General features: G+C 40.9%; 1 protein-coding gene across 1 annotated transcript in view; it reads left to right on the top strand.

Moving 5' to 3' along the window:
* CDKAL1 (CDK5 regulatory subunit associated protein 1 like 1) overlaps window positions 1–13,777 on the top strand; it is a 618,432-nt gene that overhangs the window by 332,957 nt on the left and 271,698 nt on the right. Inside the window, 1 exon segment of the mRNA XM_043508315.1 lies at window positions 11,179–11,345. Within this exon segment, the coding sequence (XP_043364250.1) occupies window positions 11,179–11,345 (167 nt within the window).

Genomic DNA, 13,777 nt, shown 5'->3' with positions numbered 1-13,777 from the left:
CGTGTACTTTTACTCACTTTTTAAAAAATGGTGCCATTCTTATATGTTCAGTTACACATTTCAAACACTGTTCTTATATTAGGAGGCAAATCACTTCTTTCTTTCTGCTACCTTTCTTCTGTAATCTTCTAGTGAGTTTCACTTACATTAGTTCCGAAAATGATTGAACTAAAAAAAATGTTTGTAAACCAGAAAAATGTTAGTGTTTCTCCATTTCCTGAAGTCTCTGATGCATGTGTAATCCTTCTGAGAAACTTGTTCTCCTTTAGAGACTCTTTTAATCTATCCAAATGCTACCTAGGGCTTTTGAATTTCAGTTTTAACCTATAATCACAGGTTAAAATACCCCCCGATTTTTTTTTAAATTAAATTGGTGTTTATCCAACACTGGAAATGGTTACTTATACTTAAGGGCTTGTCTACATGAAGCAGTAATGTGGATTATGGGGTTGTGAGTCTAAAGCACAGTCACGCGTTGCACATTAAGTGGTCCGTATAGACCCTGCTGGTGCACACTAAAGGTTCCCTAGTGTGCTTTAACATAGTGCTCTTTGAAGTAAGGTACCATTACTGAGAGATTACTCATTACAGTAGATGAGTAATGGATATAACATACATTACTCTTTACACCATATACAAAGAGAGAGCGCTGAAAACATCCGTTTTTTTGGACAGCTACATAAATCTTAAAAAATGCTAAAAATAAATCCCCAAAAATGAAATTAATAAATGCCAGAGAACAGTAGCCTTAAACATAGCCAGACTTCTTGTAACCCAACATTAACATTCAAAAATAATGACTTCTAAAGTGAAAGTTCCAGCCTTTGATCCAGATATACTAGTGTTCCTGCTGTCCTCACTAACTGCTGGATGAAAGGAAGCTTCTTTAGGAATTTTACCAAATTCACGGTCTTTAGTCAGGGCTTTACGTAGTATTAGCTAAACCTTCAAAGAAGTATATGTGCTTAAAAGATATTTAAACTGCTGTTGATTACAGTCCTGATAGTGGCGCGTCAGAGAGACTTCTATATTAACACCCTAATTTTCCTCAGTCCATTTTGAGGTTTAATAACAATAGTTCACCCAGCTATCCATCCAACCATGACTCCTTCCTGTGGTAGAGGATTTTTATGGATGAATCGCTGAACCAGTCTTCTCATTCCTGGTTCTCTTCAGAAGAAAGGACCTGATAACCCCTTTCACCATCAGGTTTCTTTCAAGAAGCTGCCTACGCACCTGTGATAGGATCTAAAACCCCATATTGGACAGGGCGGAACTGCTAAACCTGCAAGGCATGCACAGGGTGGAGGAGGAGCTTAATAGGGGAGTAGAGCAGCTCACTTATTGGCAGACCAGGGAAGAGATCAGACCTTCAGCCCTCAATTTCTGAGGAAAGGGCTGACTGAAGGCGGGAGCTTTGCAGATGACCGCTGCCTGGTGGCCCCTCCCTGAGGGAAGGGAGGACTAGATTCTGATGCACCTTGAGAGGGAATCATTCCCCTCTATTTCCTATTAACTGAGTTTATTTGCATTATTTGCATTAATGCCCCTTGCTTTTTGTTCACGGACTCCCCAAGAAGGGGAAGGGGAGGGCCAGGTCTCAGGAAGAGGCAGACCACCACAGAGGCAGAGTGATATCAACAGGAGGCACCCTGTGATGAGAGAGCTGCCACACCTGACCATGCCTGGCCACAAGGAGGCAGCAGTAGTGAGACAATCTCTTCACAACCGGTGGAGAATGTGGGCATTCTTCTCACCCTGGATTGACTGTCCCAAATGGTCGCACTCTCTAGATCTAAGGGTGTGGTTTGGTAGAATGGACAGCAGGGATCTAAAGCGTCTTCTCAAATGAATGACTGCAACTCCTGCAGCAGATGGGTGCCCAGCAGCAACAGTTGGCCTGAGACTTAGGAGCACAACAGCAGGGACAGCAGCAAAGGCTGGTCCAATGGGTAATGACACTGATGCAGCCTCAGTGTCTCCCCTCCAGGGGCTGTAGGCTCAGGCCTGATGCCTCACTCCCTTGTGCCAGTGACACTTAAAAAGATGGGCAATGAGGACAACCCTGAGACTTTCCTGGTAACATTTGAGTGAATGGCAATGCCATCCAAGTGGCCACTCAACCAGTGGGACATCCTATTGGCACCTTACCTGATGGGGGCCAGCACAGGCTGTATACTGGAAACTGGACGCAGCATCCAACCAAGACTAGGCCCAGGTGAAAGTGATTTTACTCAACCACCTTGACACCACAGAGGAAACCTTCCGATAGAGGTTCCTGAGAGAGAAATAGCCCTGAGGAGCCCAGCCCTGTGTAGCGGCCCAGAAATGGAGACCTATGCTGTAGGTGGTTAAAGCAGGAGACTTGGATTGGAGTCAAGATGGCTGAGCTTATTGTGGTGGAGCAGTTTACCCATATACTCCCAGCTGGGGTCGGAACTGGGTGCTCAAACACCAACTGGAGTCCCTAGCCAATGCCATCCAGTAATGGAAAACTATCAGGCTGCTGAAACAGCTTTGTGCATCACGCAAATGACCACCTGAGGCCAACAGTGACCCTTGATACAAGGGAGAACCAACAGAGTGGAATCGGCAATCAGATGGCATGGCTGCATGGCCAGCTTCTGAGGGGACCAAGCAGGTCATCAGGCCCTGCACTGGCCCGTGTTGGGAAACCCTGGCATCTTAGACCCCAGTCTGACAAAAGCCCCTAGGACTCCTGCAATCTCCTCTGCAGGAAAGCCAAGGGTTAGGAACAGATGAGCAACATAGGGAAGAGCTATCTCACACTTTTGGCTCAGGACTGGTACCCACTCAGCCAGCAATGCGGTTTACTGTTCATGTGGCTGTCCAGGTCACCAGTATCATGAGTGCACTGATATGGAGTGTGGGTATGGACAGGTATGGATGGCAGAAGCCAATGCCCATAAGCGAGCCCTGGCTAAAGTAACAGTCCCTGTTTGGATAAATGGAGTAGAGGTGACAGGCCTGGTGGATTCCGGGTGTGGGCAGACCCTGGTCCGGGACTACTTGGTTCTAACCATAAGACCCCTGGGGAAATTATTTTTTCTACATTGTATTCACATAGTTATTAAATCCTATCCCAGAACACATGTGCAATTGACTATAGGGGAAAACACAGCCAAAGGGAAGCTCCCTCAGAAGATCCATCTAGCAATGAATTTATGTTGGCCCCCCCTACAGGAGGGGGACAGCCTAACTAGAGGGACTGAGTTCATGAAGGATTAGAGGGAATACAAAACCTTGAGCCAGGCCTGTAAGCAACTGTAGATGGTTAAAAAGAAGGTAATAAACCCACAGTGAGCAGTGATCCCCTCACTCCGCCCTCCCCCGCCTCATTTCAGCTCCTGGCAGAGTGACTGTACTGGATGGAGAAAGACTGACTTGGTGAAGTTCTTATTCCCTGGTCTCATAGGCATAAGGTCATGTGACTGGCTCACGCTATTCCATCTGCAGGCCTCAGTCACAAGGCCTGGCCAGGATTCCAAATCACTTGTATTGGCTCAGGATTCATCAAGAAGTTAAAGACGTCCACTGCTCCTATCCAAAATGCCAACTCATAGGAGCTAAAAGAGTAAGAAAAGCCATTCTGGTCCCACTCCCCATAATAGGCATCCCATTTGAAAGGACAGGATGGAAAAAAATGCAACTGGGTATAAACATATATTAGTTACAGTTTATTACGCCATCCACTATCCCAAAGCAATCCCACTGTGCACCCCCAATGCCAAGACTATTGCAGCAGAACTGCTAAAAGTTTTTGTCAGAGTTGGGGTACCTAAGGAGATCTTCACTGATCAAGTCACTAGCTTTGTTTCTGCTGTAGAAGGAGGTGTGTGATCTACTAAAAATAAAGTCTGTGTATGTCTATTATCTGCAAACAGATGGTCTGGTTGAACAATTCAGAAAAGGATGTTAAAAAGTTTATTGCTAAGGACCTCCATCACTGGAGTCAGCTGATCCTTCCCCTTTTATGTGCTGTTAAAGAAGTTCCCGAATCATCTACTGGATTCTTCCCATTTGAATTCTTATACTTGAGACAGCCATGGGGGATTCTTGACCTGGTCCATCTCAGAGGAACAGGCTCCTAAGACTGAGAATGTTGTACAGTATGTACAGAAGCCCTGGGAGAGGCTTGAAACCCTAGGACTCTTTGCCAGAGTAAAACCTCCTTGGTGTTCAAAAGGCCCAGAAACAAGCCTAGAACACAGGGGTGCATATCCACGTATTTAAACTAAGCAGTTGTGTACTACTTCTGCTCCTGAGTGCAGAGTCTAAGTTATTCACTAAATGGCAAGAACGATATGAAATAGTCCACCTAGTCACTCTGGTAAACTAGGAGATCAGGCAGCCTGACAAAAGGAAGCTAACTCAGATCTACCATATTAACTTTCTAAAGCCCTGGAAGGAATGGAGAGCTTATTTATCACTCTTTATCGCCATGAGCCAGAGCTGGGGTCCCAAGTGCCCATCTCACTGGACACAGACCCTATACAGCTGGAAGTAAACCTTCACCCATAGCAGAGGGCCTAAGTGAGAAGCCTAGTAAAAGCCTTCTCAATGGTGTTCGTCTTCTGGCCAAAGCAGATTCCTCTCATGCAATACTGTATCCAAACAGAACCTGGGCAACTTGTCTGGGTGAACCCACAGGCACTCCCCAAAAAAATTCAGGATGCCATGAGGTAAGAGATCCATGCCATGTTTGAAGCAGGAAGAATCCTGCAGTGGCTGGCGAAGTCTGGTTGTATTGCTCCCAAAACCGGACAGTACTATCTGGTTTTGCATAGATTTTGGAAAGGTCAGTGCTTTCAAAGTCAAAGCAAATTCAATGCTTACCCCATGCCCAGAGTGGATGAACTACTAGACCAGTTGGATAAAGATTCCACTCATGCCAGAATCACAAGAGAAAACTGCCCTTACTACACCACTTGTCGTATATCATTTTAGGACTATGTCCTTTGGCCTCCATGGTGCCCCAGTGGATTCCAATAGTTCATGGATCAAGTTCCTCAGCCACTTGGCTCATATGCGGCAGCCTATGTAGATGTCATGGTCATTGACAGCTGAGATTGGGAAGAACACCTACTACAAATTGTTACTGAACTTTGGCCCTGCAGATGGCTTGGCTAACTGCATACCCAGCAAGGTATAAGATGAGAAAAGAAGAGGCCACCTACCAGGGATATACTTTGTGGAAGGGCCAAGTGTGGCCCTTCATGGATGAAATCCAGGCCCTCGAAATGTGCTCTACCAATCACAAAAGAACCAGAGGTTCAAAGATTCTTGGTGCTCATGTGTTACTACCCATGATTCATGTCAAATAGCAGCTGCCCTAATTAAGGACAATAACCCCAAGAAGGTTCATGAGTCAAAAGCCCGCAAAAAGGTTTGTTAGAAGTTGAAAGATCACCTTTCAAAGACCCTGTCCTGTTCAATCCTGACTATTCAAAAGGATTCACTTTACAAACTGATTCCTCTGAAGTGGGACTAAGCATAATGTTGTCCCAAGAAACAAACACAGTGTAACAATCCGTACTCTGTGTGAGAGCAGCAAACTATTCCCTCAGGAATGGGCATGTTCTGTGATAGGAAAGGAATGACTGGCTGTGAAATGGGCTGTTGAGTCTCTCTAATATTACTTAATGGGAAATCTGTTTAAGCTTATCACTGATCGTGTCCTTTTGGGATGGTTAAACACTATGAAAGACATGAACCCCTAGCTTATGCACTGGTATGTGTCCCTCCAGCCTATGCCTTCCAAATTCAGCTTAAAGTGGGAAAAGCTCACCAAATGCTAATTATTCCCTGCAACTGCTTCCCAGAAAAAAAATCTTCTGGCCCTAGTTCCCTAAGTTCCATCCCCCATACATGACAACAAGGCATTGAGGAGCTCCTCTTGGCTTAAGCAGGTATGTCCTGCCACATCTGCAAGGCATGTATAGGCTGGAGGAGGAGCTTAAAAGGGGAGCAGACCAGCTCACTTGTTGGCAGACCAGGGAAGAGAACAGACCTTCAGCCCTCAACATCTGAGGAAAGGGCTTTGCAGACATGAACTGCCCTGGAGTGACCTGACCAGAGGGCCAGGTCGAAGGAAGAGGCAGACCACAGAGGTGGGGTGGCTGTCAGCAGGAGACTCCCAGTGGGAAGAGAGCTGCCACACCATCCTAGGCACAAGGAGGAGGCAGCAGTGAGTCAACCCCTTCAGATCTCCCCAATTTCCCAATATAATCTAGATCACCCTCATCTCCAGGAGGTTTAGGCCAGTAGAAGGTGAGAGCAAGCCACTGTGCTCCTCTTCGACAACAGTACCGAGAGGTGAAAACACACAACTGTTGAAGATAAGAGCAGCTGTTGGGCCTGGTAAGAAGCCATAAAATGTTTGGCTATTATTTACCTTGAGTCTCATCGTTTTATAGAAAAAATGGATTGTGATTGTTACTTTGACACTATTCTGTAATACATCATGAGCTGGCCTGCAATAATTTGAAATGCATAGAGATATCTTTACATTTTCTACATTAAGGTCTTGATTCAGCAAGGTACTTTAGCACATGCATAGCTTATACACATGGGTAGTCCCATTGAACTCCAGGCTGAATGAGTGCCTAAAATGGGTATGTTGGAAGTAAACTAATGATTCCCCCCCCCCAGCATTGTCAATGAGAGGGGAGGGAAGAGGGGTGTTTCAGATAATTGAAAAGAATAAGGAATCTATGTGGTGTAAAATCAGCCTGAACAATGAGCACATTTAAAGTGAATTTCATTTCACAAGGCTTTCTGTAAATATCTGGCTATAAAAAGGCTGAAGTTCAGCCAATCATGAATTCTAAATGCGTGAGCAGGAATGGCAGCTTCAGATTGATTGTGCTTGAGTCTGCAGGCAATTTTTAACAAACATTTAAGTCAGGCCTCTTCTTGGCAAATGGTCTTTGAGATTTCTGTGGTACAGTGAGAGAGGTATTTCTGTGGTCTGGACAGCACTGCAGGCTGCTAAAAGAATTCTCTGTTGGAAAAGGAAGAGCAAGTTCAGGCAGTTATTGAGAAGAGTATGAGGGCTATTGAGAAGGTCAGTGCTAGGGGTCTCCCACTGTGACAACCTGCTGAGAAACACACTGCTGGAAAAACCACTATGGTTCTCATTAGAAAAATCTCTCAGGAAAGCTTTTAAAAAGACAGAGAGAAGAAAAGTGAGTGCTTTTTGGTACTCTATCACTTTTCTTACCAGATAACAGTGTAAATCACCGTGAGATTCAGTGAAGAATTGTTAACTGATAGCTACAATTTTACAGATCTAATTTTAAGAATGTATCTTTTCAATTTGAATCTATGGTGTTTTGGGGGGTGGGGGGAGATTTGCTAACTATGTCAAATTAGACTAATAATTGGATATAATCCTTACATGACAGAAGAAGTAGATAGTGGTGAGTGAATAGAAGAATTTCAAAAAAATTATTAGCAGGAATGTTTCCAGTTTAGGCAGATTAGTACAATGGGAGCAGATGCATTCATTCCACCCCACAATAAAGAGAGATAGACAGACTTAGGTATAATTTCTTCAAACTGATAATGCTATATATAACAATCAGTACAAAAAGCAAAGTGATGTTTTTAGATCTGGAAAATATGCTGAATATAGTTCAGCTTGTATTATTGGGGAAAGAAGATTTCTGTAAATAAATATATTAAATGGAAAGATATGGCTTATAACAATAACATCATTAGCTATGTCAGAGTTCTTTTGGACTACTCTAGAGAAAGCAAAGTCAAAACTTATGGCAGACATTTCTGCAGTGCCTATTTTTTATAGTGGAATGTTCTGTTGGGCACAAAACATCTTTCATTTAGTATTCACCTTTTATGTCCTCATACATTTTCCATTCTCAGTCATCTCCACTTACAGGAGACAGAGATATGAATCCAGCTGTTAAGGTTAATGTTTGTGCTAGGTGTGAGTGGTGGGGCATGGGTGGGGGGGGGGAAGAGCTGTGACCGAAGACTGATTTAATTTTTAATTATTTGGGTATAATGATAATGGAGTGTAAGATCTGTAATGTGTTCAAAGAATTTTTTCTCTGCCCTTTGGATCACATTTCTTTCTTAGAGGTCAGTTTGCTTCTACTAGCACTAAAATTACCCAGATAATGGCATGATGGATGACCTAATGAAGTGAGCATTCAGAAGAGAAAAAAATAAATAATGCATATGATGAGGCAATGTGTTTAAAAAGAGATCCTGAGCAGCACTGGAGAATGTTGCTTTCACAGAAGATTTATTTGTTGTGGGGAAAAAAAAGTGTAAGAAACTAATAAATGAGGAGGGACCATATTCTCCACTCCCCCTGTTTGCCTTAAGCTGGGGGACCTGGGAGGAACTTCTGTGTCTTTCTTAAAAAGAAAAGGAGTACTTGTGGCACCTTACAGACTAACAAATTTATTTGAGCATAAGCTTTCGTGAGTGTAGCTCACATAAGCTTATGCTCAAATAAATTTGTTAGTCTCTAAGGTGCCACAAGTACTCCTTTTTCTTTTTGCAAATACAGACTAACACGGCTGCTACTCTGAAATGTCTTTCTTGAAACTGAGTCCTAGCCTCTGAGTCCAGAGGGCTAGAATGAACATTTTATCAGATAGATCCTTTTAGTATTCACTCCAAAGCTGTGATATAGGAGTTGAGCTGTAAGTTGATTTACCGAGGTTGTATAGATTTCAAGGCTTAAGACTCATAATAGCCTTCAGGATTTGCTTATCCCTTTTGCAAGGCTGAAATTAGGGAAAGAAGGTTTTCCTATAGTATTTTTTCTATATTATATACATGTTTTTGCCGTCTGAGCATGGATTATATCCACTGCCTTTTATTCAGCATCCTGATTGCAGAGCAGTCAAGACAGTTATTCCTGTTGTTGCTGATTTACTGTTACAGCTGCTTCCTTTTCATGTGATTTAATTTGAAGTTTCAGCCCACCAGGGGGCTAATAGTCCCACCTATGCAGCTTTAAGAGCTAGTTGTTGTTTTCCACCTGAATGTTATTTCCATTCCTATTCATAGACATTCTTTCTTCACATTCATCTGGCAACAGCAAGGCAGTGTTCCAGCAATCCTCTTCAGAGGGTAAAAACATGGAAAAATTTGGATGGAAAAATTATAAATTAAAATCAGTCTGATCACTTTAAAATGTTCATGTTATTGTTTTGGTGAATGCCAGCAACTGGAAAATAAGGGCTAATGTCCTGTTTTTGTATCTCGTTTAAGATTTTATTTATTTATTTAATGTTACATTAATCATTTTTTCCATTGATTGCACCATACATATTTTTTTAAACCTTTGCAATAGCTTAGCATTGCTTGATGTGAAGTATGTTGCTAAAAATATTAGCAACTTCTGTAAAACCAATAGTGAGTGTGTATAATATATTTACTCACACTGTAAAACTCTAGAGACATTTGACTGTAAGGTTATACTTGAAAGTGTGATAACACCACTGTGCTATGTAGATATATGTAATGGAATGTTAGTGGATGATGGCTACATAGCAGTGGAGAAACAGCTTCAAATTAATAAACTTTTTAAATCTGATATCAAACTTTTAAAGGTGGGCTGTGAACATGTGCAGATGCTATTCTGAAGGATGTTTTACAGGATTTTTTGTAAGTGCCTGACTGCATATTTGCATATAGGACTGTGTTCCAATGGACATTTCAGTATTGTTGTCTGATAGTTTTGACTGTGTCCTGCATTATAAAGGATTGTTTATGTTGAACTGAAGTATGCTGGAGAGAACCATCTCAATACTGCTTCCACCAGGACTCTCACAAAAACAAGAAGTCCATCTCATGAAGCTATCCCAGTGGGCAAAATTTTAAATAAAACATTTTTGGTTTATATTATAAATTCTTTTAGTTTTAAATAATAAATAGTTCTAAAATCTTTTTAAACAATCGAAGTTCAGTTTGACACTCAACACAGACTGTTGTACCTCCCTTTCAACATAGCGTGAGTTAGAGAGCAGTATTTTGCTTTTTCTGTTTGCATCATAGTCTTAACATTATTTAAACCAATGTTTTTGTTTGTATTTTCCAAATTAAAATGATTAAAAACATTTAAATTTAATGAGGCTGAGCTTCCTCTGCCAGTCCAGTTGGAGCCACTTTGAAACCACAGTCATGTGGCTTCTAATGGATGGAACTGTAGATGTGATTTTTTTCTTTTCTTTGTTTCATTTCCTGTAGTAGAGACTTAACTTTGCGCTGAGTTAATCCTAGTCATCTAATTGACTCAAAAGAAAATTTCCCCCTTTTTAATTGGCTTATTTCTTCAGCAGCTTCATTTCTGCATTATGAAAAGGTTGAGGTCAGGGGCAGACTTACAGTAGTGGCCCATCTGAAATCTTTTTCATTTCAACTGTTATTAAAGAGTGGTACAATCTTTACTGTCTTTGGGCAGAAAAATGTTGTTAACAGATTTCAGTGTTCAAGGGTAAGACTTTTTACAATACAAATTGACTACACTACTTCCGAAGATCTGATTGATGGAAAATAGAATATTAACTGCCAGGAAACTGGTTTTCTAACACTACTATTTAGCCATCTTTCACTGACTACCCTTTTAATGGAATGATTTAATATGTCATTGCTAACAGTATAATTTAAAGAATGTAGCTTGTAATAGTTATTGAAGTTTCATGATAATCACCGCATTTGGCAGTTGGTTTGTTAGAGCCTTAACTACCCTTGGCCTTTGCAGGCTGTTAACTAACTAGTTAGTCAGTTAACTGCTAGTAATGATCATTAGCATGGACTGATTGCTTGAGCAGCATTGCTTGCCCTGTTTAATAAACTAGATAGCCTCAAAGATGGGAGTGCAGTAAAAGTCCAAATTGAGTTGCTTTAGAGGCAGCACAGTATTAATCATTGGTTGTGAATGTTAATCACTCCACAGCAGTGATAATTTACAGCATTGTTGTAGCACACTGGTGCTCATAAAATGAACTTAATAACCCACCACTACCCGTGGGATAAGCCTCTTTTTTTCTGCAATTGAATACTCAGCCTGGCTGCATAATAGTCTTGTGAAATACTGCATTTAAAAGGGTGAGCAGCTGTATGATGAAATAAACAGCTCTAAAACAGATTTGTTAATTATCTTTCTTTTATTCACAGAGGGTGTTTGTGAGATATGGCTGACCAGCGAAGACACAGGGGCTTATGGCAGAGACATTGGCACAGACCTTCCTACGCTTCTGTGGAAGCTGGTTGAAGTTATTCCTGAGGGAGCTATGCTGAGACTTGGCATGACAAATCCTCCCTATATTTTAGAGCATCTGGAGGTAAGTAAAAAGAGAATCATTTACATACTGACATAGATGTTAACAAATCAAGTCAGTGTGGTATCCTGTGTAGAATAAGTGTTTCATTTAAGACTGTTAGTAACTTTTTGTAGCCACAGATTATAAGAAGTAAATTTGTAGAATTAGGCTTTAAATGTTAAACCATTTGTCTGTCATAGAAGATTGTCCAATTAATCAAATATCCAAATCTTTTTGAGTGTGATAATATTATTGTGGACCCTAACCTGAGCAACCTGAGGGTAGTGATGTTTGGATTTTACTTTCATAATCAGCACTTTCAATAGCTAATAGAAGAGGTCATAGCAAACTATGGATCATGAGTCAAAATCTTCCTCCCATTTGTACCTCTCAGAAATGCACACAGAAAACCTTGTATCGCTCTTAGACTCAACATTGTGTTCTTAAGGTGACACACATCAAGATGAAGAATAAAAGTGAAAATCTTTTGCCGTGTGAGTGTGCAGGGCTCCCACAGAGACCAATGGGAACTTTAAAAGTTTAGTTAAAAGAACATTTTGTAACAAAATAAATCAATGAAGGCAGAGACAATATGTTGAAGAACGGATGTGAACTACAAATATACAAGTAGCAGGAATTGAGAGAATTCTCGAAAGAATTGTACCCGGTAACAAAATGAATTTCCTGAATCTCTTGTGAATTGATGATGGAAAAAATCTAACATAAGGGAGCAAAAACAGTGACTTAGAGGTCTTCTGCAGTCTATATCTCTTCAATACCCAGATACAGCTACACATATATGAAAATAAATAACAGGTGAACATCCGGCACTACCTCAAATATTATAAATGAAGTATTTCCACTTGTGGTTTCTTAAAGCATTGAAGTCCATGTTTATTTAACATTGTGACTGTGTCTGTTGCCACTAGAATATAAAGAGATAGCTTTGTGTTCTAGGAACAATGGTGACTATTGATGCATGAAGGTCGATAGACATAACTGACAGATAAAAGTGCACTCAGTTTAAAATAATGAGTAAAGATGCTACGGTATCACTCAAAACAGGATAATGCCTATCCTGAGGAGCCTCAGCTGTCTAAGCATCATTTTGGGAATACACAGAAACTCTAGAAATACAAGTTTCATCCTTCTTATGTGTACCATGCAAATGTGGGATAAGACCCTAAAATGAGTCTGATTTGTTGGGCACCTCAAAGATCTGTTGTCAGTTTTAATAGGAGCTGGGATTTGCATTGTTGTTTCTGGCCTAAATCCCTTCTGCCCGTAGTCACATTTGTGTAGTTATGTGTATGCTGATGATTGCCACCTCTCTCTAGAGGTAGCTGTATTTAAGTGCTGATGTATGTATGGTATATTCCCAGTTATCTGAATTTTCTTTATCCAAAAATCCTAATTATTCGAATCCACATTGTGTCCCCCATGTAGCTCTACAAATCACAAGCAATACATTCACATGAACTTCATGGTACACTACATTTACAAAAAATTCATGATACACCAGTGGAGTTGTGTACTCACTCAATGACTACAACACTATGTCAAGTTCAAAGTGCATCTTGCGTATTAGTTGTATTCATAGCAACATGGTAAGTGTTCCACTCCCATCATGGAGACTGGACATGGCTTCCCAGTGACCAGCGGGGAAGGGATCTTACTGACACCACAATCAGCACTGAGGGGCCACATCCCAAGACAGGCAACCTGGGCACCAGGACAGTCACAGGGCAGCGAGGTCCGTAGGTGATGGGCTGACACACACACATTGCCATCATTCCCAGCTGTACTGGAAGCTTTACTGCCTCTCCGTTTGCAGCTAGAACCCAGATCAAAATAGCACTTCCGTTTATCCGAACACCTAGTTATCTGAAGGATATTTAGCCATTTGAATAAATGAGGGTGTAAAGTATAAGATTTCTGAAAAACTTTAGAATCCTCCAAGATGAAATATTTCCATAAACATTTACATTAATATTACTTATGATATTATTTTATCTTTATTACAGTGTTTCATATTTATTAAATCAGTTGATTGCATTTGCAGAAGGTAAGGTCAACATGCCACAGATATAGAACATCAGAGCTAATAATAAAAGCAATATATTTGATCGAAATAGATCAAAGTTAACAAGGAGTCCTGGTGGCACCTTAAAGACTAACAGATTTATTTGGGCAAAAGCTTTCATGGGTAAAAAACCACTCACGAAAGCTTCTGCCCAAATAAATCTGTTAGTCTTTAAGGTGCCACCAGGACTCCTTATTCTTTTTGTGGATACAGACTAACATGGCTACCCCCAATACTTGACACAGATCAAAGTTATAATACTTCATATTTGTTTTTGGAATGAGCACAGTTTATAAAAGTACACATTTAACATTTTTCAGGCACACTGATAACTTGTGATTTGCACATTCAACTTCTAATCTGTTATGGG

Source organism: Dermochelys coriacea, chromosome 2 (assembly GCF_009764565.3).
Source record: "Dermochelys coriacea isolate rDerCor1 chromosome 2, rDerCor1.pri.v4, whole genome shotgun sequence".
Lineage (NCBI taxonomy): Eukaryota > Metazoa > Chordata > Testudines > Dermochelyidae > Dermochelys > Dermochelys coriacea.
The sequence above is the reverse complement of the archived record's forward strand: the minus strand, read 5'-3'. Positions and strand labels throughout refer to the sequence as shown.